Here is a 17517-nt window from a genome sequence, read left to right as displayed (position 1 = left end):
TGGTTCAATGTCCAATTGGTGGCCAGTGACGAGTGGAGTTCCTCAGGGGTCGGTACTGGGACCAGTGCTGTTCAACATCTTTGTCAGAGACATGGACAGTGGGACAGAGTGCACCCTCAGCAAGCTTGCTGACGACACCAAGCTCGGTGGCGCAGTCGACACGCTGGAGGGAAGGGATGCCATCCAGAGGGACCTGGACAGGCTTGAGAGATGGGCTCGTGCAAATCGCATGAAGTTCAACCAGGCCAAGTGCAGGGTCCTGCACCTGGGACGTGGCAATCCTAGGCACAAATACAGGTTGGGCGGAGAATGGCTGGAGAGCAGCCCTGAGGAGAAGGACTTGGGGGTGTTGGTGGCTGAGAAGCTCAACATGAGCTGGCAGTGTGCACTGGCAGCCCAGAAAGCCAACCGCATCCTGGGCTGCATCAAGAGAAGTGTGGCCAGCAGGTCACGGGAGGTGATTCTACCCCTCTACTCTGTGCTCGTGAGACCCCACCTGGAACACTGTGTCCAGCTTTGGAGCCCTCAACACAGGAAGGACATGGACCTGTTGGAACGGGTCCAGCGGAGGGCCACAAAGATGATCAGAGGGATGGAGCACCTCCCCTATGAAGACAGGCTGAGAGAGCTGGGGTTGTTCAGCCTGGAGAAGAGAAGGCTCCGGGGAGACCTCAGCAGCCTTCCAATATCTGAAGGGAGCCTCCAGGAGAGCTGGAGAGGGTCTCTTTGTCAGGAGATGTAGTGACAGGACAAGGGGTAATGGTTTTAAACTGGAAGAGGGGAGATTTAGATGAGATATCAGGAAGAAATTCTTTACTGTGAGGGTGGTGAGGCACTGGAACAGGTTGCCCAGGGAAGTTGTGGCTGCCCCATCCCTGGAAGTGTTTAAGGCCAGGCTGGATGGGGCTTTGAGCCACCTGCTCTAGTGGAGGTGTCCCTGCCCATGGCAGGGGAGTTGGAACTCGATGATCTCTAAGGTCGCTTCCAACTCTAACCATTCTATGATTCTATGTGAGTTACTCACTCAGATGGGGAGTTCGCTTGGAGGCAGCATCCAGCACTGTGGGATTTGTCCTGGACAGTCCCTCCAGGGTACAGCAGGTTGCTCTGGTTGGGGACAGTCACAAGCGATTAAAGACACTACCACCATTCAGAGATCCCAGGGGACTGCAGCCACAGCACCACGTGAGCACACATGGCCCAGGTGAGTCCTCACCGGCCCAGGCGAGGCTCGGCTGAAGAAGGAGATGGGCTCCAAAAGCACCTGGCCCTGTGCTGGGACACAGCTCCTGCTCCAGATGAGCGGGGCTGCCCAGCAGCTCCTGGTCGGAGCAAGCTGCTTTGAAGGGAACACTGAGGACCAGGCACTAACTGGATCAGGCCAGGGAGCCACATCCTCTCTGCTGCGCTTGCCTGGGCTCGGCCATGGCCATGCAGGTGGGTCCAGAGCCCCAGATAAATTCCTGTGTCACAGGCCGTTTGATCCAGGCCAGTTCTCCTTAGGATCAAACCTGCATTTGGACTGAGCCCTTTTGGCTACCGTGGCAGGCATAGGGAGTGTTTTTACACTGGCAGTACACATGACAAGAGTATAGAAAAATAAAACCTGATTTGGATTTTGCCCTGACGACTGTGGACTGACACCCAGTCTGGCTCCTGGACCCTCTCAAGAGACTCCAGCCAAGAGAAGGCCTCGTTCTCCTGATGGGTTTCTTTTCGAAGTGCAGGGAGAAAGGAGAAAAAAAAGAAAAAAAAAAAATCAATGAAGAGGGAAAAAAACCACAGAAATGTCTGGAGCACACTTCTGGGCATGAAAGAGAAGGTGACTGGGAATGGCCAGCGTGGATTTACCAAGAGGTAACTCACATCTGACATTCCCGAGGCTTCTCTGACAGAAGGGCCAGAGTTGGGGGTGTGGGGAAAGCGGTGGATGCTGCCCAACCTCAGCTCCTAGAAGTGTCTGCCACAACGTTCCTGTGTCCCAGCTGGGAGTTTATGGTCTGACTGGATGGAGAACCCAGCTGGGCAATAAGAGTCAGGGGATGGCTGCAGTAGGTGACGTCTGGGTCGGTCCTGAGAGCTTTCCCGTTTAACACCTTTATCCATGACCTGGCAGAGGCAACACAACACTTGCTTTTAAAGTCTGCAGATGGCAAGACAGCAGGAGGAGCAGCTGATGCCCCCTCAAGTCAGAGCTGCCATCCAGAGCCACCTGGACAGGCCAGAGGGATGGGCTGACAGGAACCGTATGAAGCTCAACAAGGACCAAGGCAAAATCCTGCACCCGGTAAGGAAAATGTCCTTGCAGAAACACATGCTGGGAACTGACTGGCCAGGGGGCAGCTGGGGGAGAAGAATGTGAGGTCAAGGTGGTCAGGGACCTAGAGCCAGCCATCACGTACAACACCAGGAGAGGCTGAGAGAACAGGGCTTGTTCAGCCCGGGGAGGAGAAGTCTTCAGGAGGACCTCAGAGCAGCCTCTCAGTACCTGTAAGGAGGTTATCAAGATGAGGTCAGGCTCCCCTGGTGCACAACAAAAGAACATGAGTTAAAATGCTGGTTCAAAGTTCTGGATAGAACTCCAAAGACTGGATATAAAGAAAAAGATTTGCACCCAGAGAGGTTGTGCAGGGCACATAAAAACAAGTTAAAGGAGATGACACATGTCAAAACATCTGGGAGAAGACAGGAATTTTACCTTTGTCTCTGGAGCGGGCGTTAGCTGTAAATTATCTTTGGGAAGATAAATGCAGAGAGGGCGACCATGGGCACCTGCCGCCCGCAGGCCCCGTACCAGGTTTGTGAAGCCTCGGGACAGAGGCTGTGCAGCTTTGCCTCAACCAAATTTCTACTGACTTGTACTTTGTTTTAACTTGGCTTTAGCTGTAAATACCGATTTTTTCTTCTGAGCGGGTGGTTCTGCCTGATTTATTTTTACTTATTACTGCTTCACACAACTCTAGTTTTATACAGATTGTGCAGAATAAGGGATTTGTCACTAACACAGTGATGGAATATAAAGAAATACTAGCCTGATGCAACAGCAGAGACCTTGAGAAGTGCAAGGGCTGCTGGGCAGAGAAGTGCAGCCAGAGGATGGTAAGAGATGGGGCAGAGACTTGGCCCTGGAGACTCCACAGCCATAAACAGCTCCAGAGTGGGCAAATAAAGAAATACAGACCTGCAGGCATTACCCAGGAAAACCTGTTTTGTCCGGAGACAAGTGTCCAAGATATGCAAAAACGCATGAGAGATGTAACGCGGAGTCACACAATGGAAAAAAGGGAGCATCTTGTGGTGCGACTGCGTTACAGAGCCAGGTTTTACGGCACAGGTAAGAGAGATGAGCAGCCGGTGTTTAATGGCAATTTACTGTTACCCAGCAAGCCTTCAGGAGCAGGAGGCAATTTTTTACTTTCCTGCTACCGGTATCAAGTGACCAGAACCTGCTGAAGTTCACTGTGCCCAGACCCTCTCATGACATTTTGAAAGGAATTTCCTTCACATCAGTTAAACCCTCTCCCTTAAACCCACCTCCTGCTGCAGAGCGCAAACATGCCCCTTCCACGCCACGCAAAGCCCCACCAGTGCAGCGAGTCAGAGGAAGACTCAAGGAAACTGCCACGTTTTTTAACACCTGTGAAAAAGCTGGGGGGGGGGGGGGGGGGGGCAATAAGAACCCCCAAAGCCAAAGGGAAGTCTCAGTCCCAGGAGGCTGCACAGTGGGATGGTGGGGAGACACCCCACAGGGCATGATGCACAGCCCCGGCATTTCGGTGACCACTGCTGGCAGAGACCCCTCACGCTGCCAGGAGAGGGGTCCCCAGGCCAAGCCCTGCTCCTGGCAGAGGCTACCGCGTACTTCACATTCGAACCACTCCTCTACTCAGTGGTCAGTTCAGTAAAATGAGTTTTAAATAAATATACCTTCTCTCGCCCTTAGTCCTATGATCAACCTGCTGCATTTTTAGCTTTGAAATATCGTCTCTTTCGCATTCCTTTTGGAGACATATATGGCTAAAAAATGTGTATTATGAATCTTTTCAGTCGTGAAAGATTCAAATTATAGTATTAAAATTCATCTTTTTTCACAAGGTATTTTGAGCACTTGCTGTAATCAAGAGAAGCACAAACAGACTTTAAAGAGGCAAACAAAATACCCTCCCGGATCAGCTGCTCCATTTCTTAGCCATATTCCCACCAGCTCTTCTACATCAGTATTTTCAAGTAACGCAGAATAGAGAGGAATGCTTCTAATACAGAAGCAGCAGCAAGGCAGGACAAATTCCCCTCCCACCCCCAATGAAAATATTCAGATTATTTCTGATTTGTTCAGAAAGAAAAAAAAAAGTATTTCCCCAATGCAAGGAAGGTAAATAAGAACTTGGAGACTTACAGCACATGAGAGGGCGTTAAAAGAACAGATAAATACAATTTACCACTTTCTATACCCCAATGCACTGTATTGCACAAGTCATCCTCAAAATAATTGCACCAGAAGTTCAAAAAGGAGGCAATTTTCCCTGATAAAGGTCACGATGAAAAAAGGAAACTGACACACCCTCCTCTGGAGCAGGGAGGCTCTGAGCACTAAGGGAGCACAGTCTCAACAAGACAGATTTCATAGAAACACAGAAGTGCTGGTTGGAAGGGAGCTCCAGAGGCCCCCAGCCCAGCTTCCCCCCGAACGAGGAGGTCAAGCCATGGCCCGTCTCATTTCAGAATGAACTGAATTTCACTGAATTTTCACTGAATTTTTTTTTTAGAGTTGGAAGGGACCATATAGATCATCTAGTCCAACCCCCCCGCTGAAGCAGGATTGCTTAGAGAACGCTACCCAGGACTGCGTCCAGGTGGGTTTTGAAAATCTCCAAAGAAGGGGACTCCACACCCTCCCTGGGCAGCCTGTTCCAGGGCTCTGTCACCCTCACTGTGAAGAAATTCTTTCTCATATTTGAGTGGAACCTCCTATGTTCCAACTTGTGCCCGTTGCCCCTCGTCCTGTCACTGGCAACCACTGAAAAGAGTCTGGCTCCCTCCTCCTTCAACCCACCCTTGAGATACTTATAGGCATTAATAAGGTCTCCCCTCAGCCTTCTCTTCTCCAGACTAAAGAGTCCCAGATCTCTCAGCCTTTCTTCATAAGGGAGATGCTCCAATCCCTTAATCATCTTTGTTGCCCTTCGCTGGACAAACTACTGGAAAGACCAGTAGTTCCCTATCCCTCTTGAATTGGGGAGCCCAGAACTGGATGCAATACTCCAGTTGTGGCCTCAGCAGTGCAGAGTAGAGGGGGAGAATGACTTCCCTTGACCTACTAGCCACACTCTTCCCTATGCAGCCCAGGATTCCGTTGGCCTTCCTGGCCACAAGAGCACACTGCTTGCTCATTGTCATTTTGCTGTCTACCAGGACTCGCAGATCTTTCTCTTCGGAGCTTGGCTCCAGCAGGTCCACGCCTAACCTGTATTGGTGCCTGACATTCTTCTTGCCCAGGTGTAGCACCTTACACTTTTCCCTGTTGAACCTCATGAGGTTCTTCCTTGCCCAGCTCTCCAGCCTGTCCAGGTCTCTCTGGATGGCAGCATGGCCCTCGGGGGTGTCAGCCACCCCACCCAACTTGGTATCATCAGCAAACTTGCTGAGGATACACTCTGTCCCCTCGTCCAGGTCGCTGATGAATATGTTGAACAGGACTGGACCAAGTATTGACCCCTGGGGGACACCACAGGTTACAGGCGTCCAGCTTGAACCTGTTCCATTAACCATTACCCTTTGGGTCCTGTCACACAGCCAGTTCTCAATCCACCTCACTGTCCCCTCATCCAGCCCATACTTCCTTATTTTTCCAATGAGGATGTTATGGGAGACAGTGTCAAAAGCCTTGCTGAAGTCAAGGTAGATGACATCTGCTGCCCTCCCCTCATCCAGCCAACCAGTTATGGCATCACAGAAAGCTATCAGATTGGTCAAGCATGATTTACCCTTGGTAAACCCATGTTGCCCACTTCCAATAACCCCCTGCTCTTCAACTTGTTTGGAGATGACATCTAGAATGAGTCTCTCCATTACCTTCCCAGGGACGGAGGTGAGACTAACTGGTCTGTAGTTCCCAGGGTCCTCCTTCTTGCCCTTTTTGAAGACTGGAGTGATGTTGGCCTTCCTCCAGTCTTCTGGCACCTCTCCTGTTCTCCATGACTTTTCAAGTATGATAGAGAGTGGCCCAGCGATAACATCTGCCAGCTCTCTCAGCACTCGTGGGTGCATCCCATCTGGGCCCGTGGACTTATGAATGTCCAGTTTGGCCAAGTGGTCCCGAACCTGGTCCTCTTCTACTGAAGAAAAAACTTCCTCTCTCCATACCCTCCCCCTGGCCTCCAAGGCCAGAGGTTCATGAGGGGCAGCCTTAGTGAAGACTGAAGAAAAGAAGGCATTCAGCAACTCTGCCTTCTCCGTGTCTTCCACCACTAGGGTGCCCATCTCATTCCTCAGTGGGCCCACATTATCCCTAATCTTCCTTTTTCTGTTTACATACTGGAAAAAACCCTTTCTGTTGTTCTTAACTGTAGTGGCCAAGATGAGTTCAGCTTGAGCCTTGGCCCTTCTAATTTTCCCCCTGCATATCTTCACTGCTTCCTGGTATTTCTCCTTGTCTACCAGGCCCTTTTTCCAAAGATCATAAACCTTCTTTTTGGTCCTGAGCTCCAGCCAAAGCTCTCTCTTTAGCCAGGCTGGTCTTCTTCCCTTCCTGCTTGATTTTTGGGACTTGGGTATGGCTCTTTCCTGGGCTTTTAAGAGTGCCTCCTTGAAGTGCGACCAGCCTTCCTGGGCACCTTTCCCCTTCAGGACTGTCTCCCAAGGGACACTTTCAACCATGCTCCTGAAGAGGCCAAAGTCTGCCCTTCGGAAGTCCAACGTGGCAGTTTTGCTGGCCCCTCGCCTTGCTTCAGCAAGAATTGAAAATTTTATCATTTCATGATCACTCTGTCCAAGACGACCTCCAACATTTACATCCCCCACAAGACCTTCTGAATTAACTATCAGCAGGTCCAGTAGGGTGCTTTCCCTAGCCGGTTCCCTCACCAGCTGTGTTAGTAAGTTGTCTTCCATGCACTCCAAGAATCTCCAGGACTGTTGCCTCTCTGCTGTGTTGTATTTCCAGCAGATATCTGGGAAGTTGAAGTTCCCCATGAGTACAAGGGAGAGTGATCGTGAGGTCTCTGCCAGCTGCTTATAGAATATTTCATCAGTCTTTATATCCTGGTTTGGGGGTCTATAACAAACTCCCACCACAAGGTCTGCCTTATTGGTCTTCCCCTTGATTCTTATCCATAGGCACTCAACACTGTCTTCATGTGTATTGCCAAGTTCTAGGCATACAATACTACTCTTAACATAAAGGGCCACCCCGCCACCTCTCTTTCCTTTCCTGTCCCTTCTGAAGAGTTGATAGCCGTCAATCACAGCACTCCAGTTATGCGAGTCCTCCCACCACGTTTCTGTGATGGCAACCAGATCATAGTTTTCTTGCTGTACGATGGCCTCCAGCTCCTCCTGTTTGTTGCCCATGCTGCGTGCATTCATGTAGATGCACTTCAGCTGGGCTAATCGTCCCAGTATTTTTCTGGGAGGGCAGGCACTAATTCCCACCTGTCCATGTGCAGACATTTCTGCAGTTACCATCTTATCACTACTCCTTATGTCTTCACAGCTGCATGTATCTTTCTCTCCCACATCGACTGCTGCAACAGGCTGCAAGGCCTTACTGGCACCTATACCCACTAGCACACTACTTCTGGGCACCACTTTAGTAACCCTGGTTCCAACCCCATCCCCCTTCAAATCTAGTTTAAAGCGCTCTCAATGAGCCCTGCTAATTCTTGTCCCAGTATCCTTTTTCCCCTTTGGGTTAGGCTTCCCCCACCTGCTGCCAGCATGCCTGGTGACCTGTAGATCAGCCTATGATCAAAGAATCCAAAGTTCTGCCGTTTACACCAGTCTTTTAGCCACGAATTGATCTGTTGAATCTTGCTTTTTATCCCTTCATCTATCCCTGTGACTGGTGGGATAGAGGAGAACACCACTTGTGTTCCTGATCCTTTGACCAATCGTCCCAGCACTCTGAAGTCCTTTTTCATTGCCTTTTGGCTTCTGGTAGTTACCTCATCGTTGCCTACTTGAAATATCAGTAGTGGGTAATAATCTGAGGGCTGAACCAGGGAGTGAATTTCCCTCTGTATATCCTTAATCCTGGCCCCAGGGAGGCAGGTGACTTCCCTGTGGGACGGGCCTGGTCTACAGACTGGGCCCTCTGTCCCACTCAGAAGGGAGTCACCTATTACAATCACCTTTCTTTTTTTCTTGGTTGGTGAGGTCCTGAGGCAAGGGAGTGGGTGACTACTCCTGGGTGCCTCACTGGGTAGATCGTCCTCTCCGTTCTCGTTTACCTCATCCCCAAAATCCAGAACTCCGAACCTATTATACAAATGCAGCTGGGAAGGTGAGGGAGGCTGTTGGGGGTTCCGCCTGCCTCTCCAAGGAAGGACCAGCTTCCATTCCCCCCTTTCTATCAAGTCCCCTCTCTCCGCCCGGTGACAGGGCAGGAGGGGATCATCTACTTTTATTAGAGCCTCTTCTTGCTGCCTTTGCCTCAGGGTACGGCTCCACCAGTCTATTTCACTTTTGCATTCCCTAATGCTCCTTAACCTTTCCACCTCTTCTCTCAGTTCCACCACCTGCCTGAGCAGGTCGTTTATCTGCTCACATCGCACACAACGGGTGTCTCTGGGTCCCTGCGGTACCACAGCCAGGCTCAGGCATTCGGTGCAGCCGGGGCCCCGCACGGATGCATCTCTGCATGGGAGCTCAGTTTGAGTTCCCACATTCTTCTTCACAGGGGCTTTGGGGCAATTCGTTGCCATTTCCTCTCTTGAACTGGTGCACAGCCACCCAGACAAAGAAATGCAGAGCTAGTAGGTGCCAAAAGTCAGCACCATAAGGAAAGTTTTGAAAATAATTTACCTCCAGGATTGCAAAGAAAAATAAAAGGTGAGGAAAGGCTTTTCAGAAACAATGCTGACACTTGCAACCACTCCATGAAATTAAAAATCATTATTGCCAGGGTGCCACTTACTACAGACACTCGTATTACTGATAACACCTTGGATCTGACACAGCCTGTAATTGACAGAAGACTTTTAAGTGTGAAATTTCCTTTGGTAGCCACTCTCACTGCCCACTGCAATCGCGCCAGCAAGCACAAGGAGGAAAAAAAAACCACTAAATTCCTTTTCAGCTGCTGAGTTTAATTCTACTAAGACACTCAACTCCCACTGTAAAATGATACTGAAAAATTATTTCTGATCCTATAAAACAGAAAAAAAATCCTCTTCTTTATCTACTATTTGGGGGAGGGTGGGTGGGCAGGGAAATAAAATATCTATCTTGGAACTTAAAGCTCTGTCAAGGCAGGAAGATTCTTGATCAGAAGACTGCCTTAGACATACTCTATCAGAGTAACCTTCCTGATACCCCCAGGAGGTCACCACAGTATAGGGCAGCTGATGTGGATCTACATCTCTTTATCATGTTTTATAATTGCACTGGAACAGGCTAAGTTTATTGTTTTTCGGCATTTTGGAAAGATGGGAATCTACCATAGACATTGCACCTTCCCTCGGACAGGAATGCTCTCTTCCAGCCCCCAGACTCAATGCCAGTGCTACCAGTACAAATGCTTGTGTTCAGTTTGAAACACTCTGGGACTTGCACCAAGAACTTTTCTGTTTTGTCTCCCATGGGCCGTTCTCTGGGGTTCAGCTACCTTAAAAAAGCACATTTAGCTTACGGTTCGCAGGTCCTGTAGAGAAACACTACACTCTAATAAGAGATAAAACAGCACAAGAATATGAAGCTTGACGCATATACAAAGTTCTGATGATACTCTAGTCAAACCTACGGGGGAAAAAAAAAAATATATATATATATTGCTTATACAAAGCAATCTTTATTTTCAAATGCCGCATCGCATAAGATTTATCTGACTGACAGCCCTATGCACGGACAGAGACTCCCTTCATCCTCCCCACATCACTGTTCAGCAGAGCACAATCAGGCCAACTATGCATAAAACCATTTAGACCATGAGAAAAATCTATTTGCCACCCATTAATCATTTCCTTGTAAGTTAACAGCATTCACCTGGAAAAATCACCAAGAAAAGACATTTCATTTCCGCATTCAAATGAAGAAGAGATCAGGCACACTACAGGGCTGGTCCCATGTGTGGAAGCTGCTGACGCTTTCAGTGCTCTTCACCTTCTTAACCTTGACAAAGAACTACTCTTAAGGCTCTGCTGCTTTTAATATTGTAACTGTCTCTCCCAGAAGACAAAACAGTGCAGAAAAAAAAGAGGGCAGGGGTCCTCCAAGAATGCCATGGCCCATATGGCTTTTCATCAAGTAATCATCCTCCTGCATTAACTGTCCTTCGCTGATGTCTTGCTGACATATACCAATTAATTTTACTACTGATACACACGCTCTTTTCAAAGAAGTGTTTTCCATTTTTTGCTCCCAACAATGTTTCAGAGAAGTCCCAAATTTCATTCTGTAGCCTAGATCTTGCTGCAAATAATATCCATAGTGAAGGCTCTGCAGAGATTTTTGATAACAGGATTTTGCAGACGTATGGCTGCCTTTCTTATTTGGAAAAAAGGAGGCATGTGGTGACAGGAGGTTGCACTCATATGCTTCTGCTTTAACTGCAATGCCCAACTGCAGCCAAACCTACAGGTGATGCTCACATCAATCTTTGAGGACCTTGCATTTTAGGATCTGTATTTTCTCATGTGTGCAGCAATAGAAGCAGAAATCTCAGAGCTCCTCTTATTCTGGCCATAATAGTCCACGAAGTCACCGTCTGGCCCAAGGAGGTACATTATTATCGTGTGATCCACCTGCAAGAGAGCACATCGTGGCTCGGTAAAAAAGACTGTGGAATCATAGAACATCAGTTTGGAAGGAACGTCAAGGATCATATCATCCACCCTTTCTTGGCAAAAGCATGGTCTAGACAAGATGGCCCTGCACCCTGTAGCTGAACCTTAGAAGTGTTCAATATTGGGGAATCCACCACTTCCCTGGGGAGATTATTCCAATGGCTGATTGTTCCCATTGTGAAAAATCCAAATCTCCCCAGGATTAACTTGTACCCATTACCCTTCATCTTTTCCATGTTACTCCTTGTAAAAAGGGAGTCTCCATCTTCTTTGTAGCCAACCTTTAAATACTGCAACATCCCGCACATCTCTCAGCAGCCCCAGCGACCCATCCAGGCTTTGGCTCAGCGGTCTGACAAGGCTTCTCACCAAGAAGCTGAAGTAAGAGAAGGAAAACCTCAGCACCACCCCACCAACCTCTTCTTGTTTTACCCAAGAAAAGAAACGGAACTAGTTGCATGCTCAGAACGCGTGAGGAATGCATAAGCAGACAGGTCTTCCTGCAGCACAGACTAGGCTGGAGCAAACCTGCGGGGTAACGGTCTTTCCCCTCACTTTTCCCAGTTTCCCTCTCCTTCTCATAAAGCCTCATGACCCCTAGAAGGTATTCAAACTCCTGCTGCAACTATGACGTAAATCCAATACAAACAGAGGTATTTCATTAAACCAAGTTCACTGTCAGTGCAAATACTGGGACCGAGAGCACCACCGGGACACAGGAGCTGGGCAGAGGGAAACACGTGTGCTGGGAGGGGGCTCCCTCTACTGTCCAAATTGAAATAACTTTAAAAAAATGTTCCTGAACATTCAAGGTATTCCAATTTGATTCACAGAAAAACTAACTCCACTGTAGATTTATTTAAAATGCCACTGTGAGTACCGTCTGCATCTAACTGTGACACCATGAACAACATCACAAAATACCGAAGATGGAGGTAATGAATCTGCAACTGCTCAAGTGACTACATCACCTCACTGTCCCTGGAGAAAAAGAACTGAAATGTACTTATGCAGTGAGAGTACAACTGTGCTAGAAATTAAGAAATCACATAAACATTTCCAGTACCACAAGCTAAAAGTATGCATTAAACTTAATGGGATTTCTGTCACTGAAAGAACGTTTCTCAAAATTTTATTTAAGAATGTTTAATTCAAAATTTTAATCTAGTTTCAAATGTTCAATTTAGAAATCAAACAACTTAGATCCTTCAACTGGAAACTAGCCAAAAAAAAAAAAAAAAAAATCAGGTAGCCTGCTCAGAGTATCTTAACTCCCCAGCCTATGGGAGATTAAATACTGTCAGGATGGAGTGCAGTTTGTGTGAAAAACACCACTGTTCTTCAAGCTGTACCTGAAGCCTGCACTGTTCTCTATGCGCATACAATCATCAGTCAGGTTTCAACGCCATCTTCTAAACCACAGACTAAAACAAGTAAATTGGATACTCTGGTATTGAGAATTATAAAATTGAGATTATTAAATAGGAAGTAGTAATATTCAAGTAATACTTGAAAACTTCGAACACAAATTTAGAAGTTATAATTTCTAAATGCTTATCTCAATGCGCTTTTCAAGTCAGAAAAAGCTGCAAAGTTTAATTGGCCATAATGCCCCTCTTCCCACCTCCCAGCAGCCTACAAGGAAACAGAACCCACTGCTGCATCAGTGTCAGCCCTAATCACCAACTGGCACAACATTGTGACAGGGAGAAAAGAGCAATGACAGGGTAGTAATTACCTGGGTAAGTCTCAGGCAGGCACAAACGCACCTTCATGCTCTCCCTCCCAGGTTTGCTGTTGCGGCTGCTGAGCCCCGTGTCCCCTGACCCTCCTGTCTTGAGCGCACAGAGCTCACTGCCTCGGAACTAAGAGCCTGCAACAAATCCCCAGGAGATGTGGGAACACTCTTCCTCCTTGGCACCACGGCTGGGGCTCCTGGGCTGCCCTCCTGCTCCCAGCTCACTGGCCCTTCCTCCTCACGGCCCTTCTCTCAGGCTCACAACTCCAGCACAGACCAGTGGTATATTCCCACTGGATCCCGAATCCCTTCTCCTACTTCATGATATCTCTAGTCACACTCTCCAGCTTGATTTCACCCTCCAGCCTCCCATGAAGTTGCTGTCACCTGTTACCACCCTTGGCCAAACCCCTGTACTTTCCCTTCACGGCCATGCCAGAATCCAGGTGTGGTTTACTTGATCAGGAGGAGCACTCCTTCAGCTCTTCTGGCTTCTCTCCATCATCTCTCCTCAACTTCAGTTCACTCATTTAGTGTCAGATTCTACTGATTTCTTCCCCTGTCCCGAGCAGGCATCCTTTGCCAATCCTGTTCCTAGAACCTAATCTTGCATTTCTGCCAGCCCCCTTTTATAAATCTGATTTTAAGCACTATCTTTAGATTGATTTCAGATTGACGCTAAACTGATTTCCATTCATGTTGAATTTCTCTAGCAAGCTTCTCTCCTCCATTCAAACACAGTATCTTAGACACAGACGTCAGCAGCTACTGCGTTGCCACTTCAAGTGAAAACAAGTTTTTGATCTCCCACTTCATACCCATTAGTACGACAGAGCAGCACACGTCACCAGTGTGATTCCACCTTCGCTCTACTGACATCATGTGCTTTCTTTCTATGCACCACCTTTTTGTTCCACCAATCTTTCTGTCTGCATGGATAATTTTTCAAACCACCTGACTGCAGCAAATAAAACAGATTAAGAATAGATAATAATGGATCAGACCAAGACCAATTTGCCTCAGCATCCTACCTCAAATAGTGGCCAACAATGGTTGTTTTAAAGAAAAGTATAAAACCAGCACCAAAAATATGCTCTCTTCCTCTATTATCTCCCCGTTTCCAAATCATTTAATCCCACAGACTTCCTGAGCAAGGCAAGATTTCTGTGCATTTCATAATCATCAACAGACTGCTTTTTCCAAAGACTAACAACAACTCTTCCTGTGGACTCCCATAAACTTCTACTATCGCATCCGTAGTGAGGGATGCCACTTCTCATGTGCCCATTTCCAACAAGAACCATCACCTTTCAAACCTGTTTTTAGTTTTCTTTGATGTCCTTACTTCTTGTAACAAAGAAAAAAACCTGAAGTTCATATAACGTGTATCCTCACTCGTCATCTCACCTGTACCTAGTATACCCTTCCAGTCTGGTCAGGACAGGGTGTCAGGAAGGCCTTGGCAGCAGCTGAGCTCTCTGGCCAGTCCTATTTACTTCCAGAGAGCAAGACGCAGTTTAGCCTCACTTAAACGTCAGTTTCCCCCCTTCACACTGTTACTCTATTTATTTTATTCCCACTTAATTTAGCATTAACACGCTCTCTTTTCCAGGTCATTTGATGCAGGTGGAAGATCACTCCAGTATCTGCACACAGACTTTGCATCACCCAAGCCTCTTGCCAGGAAAACCTCACTCCTTGGTGTCAGTTTGGCAGGAAATGAGTTGTTACTCACTTTCACCTCTCATTTCTCCCTCTTCCTATTGCCTTAATTTCCCAGTTCCATTTTCACTTTGGAGCACAAAGGAAAACAGCCAGACAAGAACACTGCACAACAGAAAAAAGTTCAAATGACTGCCAGGCTTGCTGGCTCCCACACTGCTCTGTGTGCAGGCCTGGGACTGTACATTTTTACAACATGTTTCAGTGAGGTTCTGAGCTTGTAAGAGGGCACCTTGATTCTAAGCGAGACCTCTAAAATACAGCTTAACACAGCGGTGCAACAGGGCTCTGTAAAGTAGGACTTCAGCACAGATTGCAACAGCTGCCTTCTGATTTTAAAATCTATGTTCTGCTCTTACCCAAAGCCTTTCATTAGGCAAAGGCCCTACATTTACTCACTATGTAATCACTGTCTTCATCTTTGGGACCTTCGCTGTAGTACACGCGATAAGCTTTGGCCACTTGGTCAATCTGTGCCTTGGTACCAGTCAATCCGATCAGCTTCGGAGAAAATTCTAGACAGAAATAAGACATTTAGGCATTTTAGTTGAAAAGAATCCCATCAAGAGCCTCCTTTTCAGTGCTCTGTATTACACGCTATAAGACCTGGAGGAAGAAAATAGTAATACCTTTAACATATCTGGCAATGGCTTCTTCGTTGTCCCTCTCAGGATCAATGGTGATGAAGAGTGGGGTCAGATTAGGCAAAGATGGAATTCTATCTGTGACATTAACAGTTGTTATTTTTCTTAGAAAAAGAAAAGTCATTTCTCACTTCCCTTCAAACAAGCTCACAGCCAAGACACCGTAACCTCAATCCAAGCCCACCACTACATTTTGTGTAGCTTAATTTATGTGGTTTGTGAATGAAGCAAATGCCATGAAATCAAATGCTCTGCGCTCTCAAGCTGGAGCCCCTGCCCTGCTTAGGGGAGATGACAAATTGGCTCTGATGCAGAAAGTGCCAGGGCATGATGCCTGTATGAAAGCACAATGGTCAATACAATGAAAGCACGCCTGTGATGGTGGAGCAGCATAGGTGAAGACACAATTCAGGCTCTTTCCCTCACGTTCCAGCCACAGCCTTCATTGTATTTTCTTCACTTCAGTCCCTGCTCAGTTGCTATTATCCTGCTCCGTAATTCTGCAGGGGCTGCAGGCTGAGAAACCCTCCTCTATCATACATCCTTCACCCAACCTCCACTCCACAGCACAGTCACTCTCAGAAGGGACTCTCACAGACATTCGTTCTCAGAATGAGGGAAAAAACCCCTAATAAAACCACAACCACTTCTTGGCAAAAAAATAATGCAACAGCACCGTTCCCTGTAACCTGCCACTGCCACATTTTATTACCAAGAAGTCCCCTGTTATGGAAAGATCTGTCCTGTCTCATTCTAAATATCAGATCCTAGCGATAGACACAATTGATGTATGCACCACTTAGCAATTAATTCAACTACGGAAGAGTAGCCAACAGCATTTTTTTTTAAAAAAAGACCATCACTTATTATGGTTTGAGATATTTTACCACAGCAAACCTGGACCTCCCATGAAAAGGGCCACTACGCCAATTGAATTCCCATACCGATTTCATCTACCACTTCAATCATTTTCTCCAGTTCATCAGGACAGATGTCCGGGCAGTGTGTGAAGCCGAAGTAGATCAGCACCCACTGGCCGATGTAGTCCTTGCTGGTTCTGGGCTGTCCCTCGTGGCTGACGAGCGAGAAGGGCCCTCCTAGCAGCGGTTTCCCAATGCCTCGGTTCCGTTCCTTCTCCAGCTCTACAAACAACAGGAGGGGATCAAGCACAGCCCTGGCACCATCTGCGCTGCTCCCCCGCTGAGCCTCAGGAGCCACTGCAGAGCCAGTGCTTCCAGATCTACCAGCGCCCATCCTGCAGAAGCCCAATGGGGACAAGACTTCCAGAAAGCATTCCATTTTCAGTAAAATCAAATACATCACTAAACTCTTTTGAACCATAATAATCTCTTTTATGGTCATCTGATTGTGGTTTTATTTAACAAAAAAAAAGAAAGAAAAAAAAGAGATAAGAGACATACCTCTCTGGCTTGCTGTGAGACAGAAAAAACTAAACTGAAAAAAAAACTGAACTAAAAAGCTGCAATACTGAATACTTTGCAAACTGGACCTAAAAGCTGCAATATCACTGATTTTCAGCTTTGAGAACATGAAGATGAAGCCAGTGGGCAGTTCCAGCAGGACAGGGAAAGGCAGGCTACACCACAGAGCGGGAGCCCCACCTGCACGGGGACCCCACTTCGTGGCTGGGCTGCGGCAGCAGCATGCGGAGCCAAACGCAGCCATTCCCGCAGCAAAACGCACATTTAAGAATTTCAAAACGCTTATCCTTGAAGGCGTTTTTGAATTTTTCAAAGTTTTCTGGGGCACTCGTATAATACGACAGAGGTGCGAAGCGGCACCGTGCGTAGCATGGCGTGATTCAGCCGAAGAGGGTAAAATACAGCTGAATACAAAAAAAACCCCCACAATATTTGAGTATTAAATATGAGACTCTCTGTTTCTCCCGCCCGGCCACAGGCCGGCAGCCCAGGCCGGGTCCCCCCTGAGGCGGGAAGGGTCCGCTCCCCTCCCCGCCCCCGGCCCGCACTCACCCTCCTCCTTCTTCCGCTTCACCTTCTTCATGGCGGCCAGCAGCCCCCCGCACAGCACGAAGGTGGCCGCCAGCGACCGCCACGACACCAGCTGCTGAGGAGAAGCGGGTTAGTGACTGAAAAAGGACGGGGGTGCTCACCCGTCCCGCCGCCCCGGGCTCCTCCGATGAGGAGGGACGCGGCTCCCTCACTTACCCTCCTCTCCGCACCCGTCCGTGGGCCTCTGCCCGGCGGCGGCAGGTGGGACAGCGAGCGGCTGCCGGGCGCGGGCAGGGCCGCCCGACCCTTCATCGGCCGCTTTAGGCGGCCGATGAGGGGTCGGGCGGCCCTGCCCGCGCCCGGCAGCCGCCATAACAACGCCGCCCGCCAGCAGCACAGCGCCGCCATCTTGTGTCCTCCTCTTCCGCGCCCGCCCCTTC

At 48.1% G+C, this 17517-nt stretch overlaps 1 protein-coding gene across 1 annotated transcript; it reads right to left on the bottom strand.

Moving 5' to 3' along the window:
- Positions 1-9988: 9988 nt before the first annotated feature.
- On the bottom strand, positions 9989-17485 carry SCO1 (synthesis of cytochrome C oxidase 1). Its single transcript, XM_074160070.1, has 6 exons — positions 17294-17485; positions 17099-17192; positions 16049-16246; positions 15090-15182; positions 14860-14975; positions 9989-10958 (listed from the first exon to the last, which is right to left on the bottom strand). The coding sequence occupies exons 1-6, from the start codon at positions 17483-17485 to the stop codon at positions 10830-10832; spliced, it is 822 nt and encodes a 273-aa protein (XP_074016171.1). The 3' UTR covers positions 9989-10829.
- Between the last annotated feature and the right edge of the window lie 32 nt (positions 17486-17517).

Source organism: Numenius arquata, chromosome 17, assembly GCF_964106895.1.
Source record: "Numenius arquata chromosome 17, bNumArq3.hap1.1, whole genome shotgun sequence".
Lineage (NCBI taxonomy): Eukaryota > Metazoa > Chordata > Aves > Charadriiformes > Scolopacidae > Numenius > Numenius arquata.
Note: the sequence above shows the minus strand (reverse complement) of the source record. Positions and strands in the feature narration are given on the sequence as shown.

Coding starts and splice junctions, on each gene's coding strand:
- SCO1 (XM_074160070.1), bottom strand. CDS start 17,485: ATGGCGGCGCTGTGCTGCTGGCGGGCGGCGTTGTTATGGCGGCTGCCG. Junction 16,247..17,098: donor GAAGCGGAAGAAGGAGGAGG/GTGAGTGCGGGC, acceptor TGTTGTTTGTAG/AGCTGGAGAAGGAACGGAAC. Junction 14,976..15,089: donor CATTGCCAGATATGTTAAAG/GTATTACTATTT, acceptor ATTTCTGTCTAG/AATTTTCTCCGAAGCTGATC.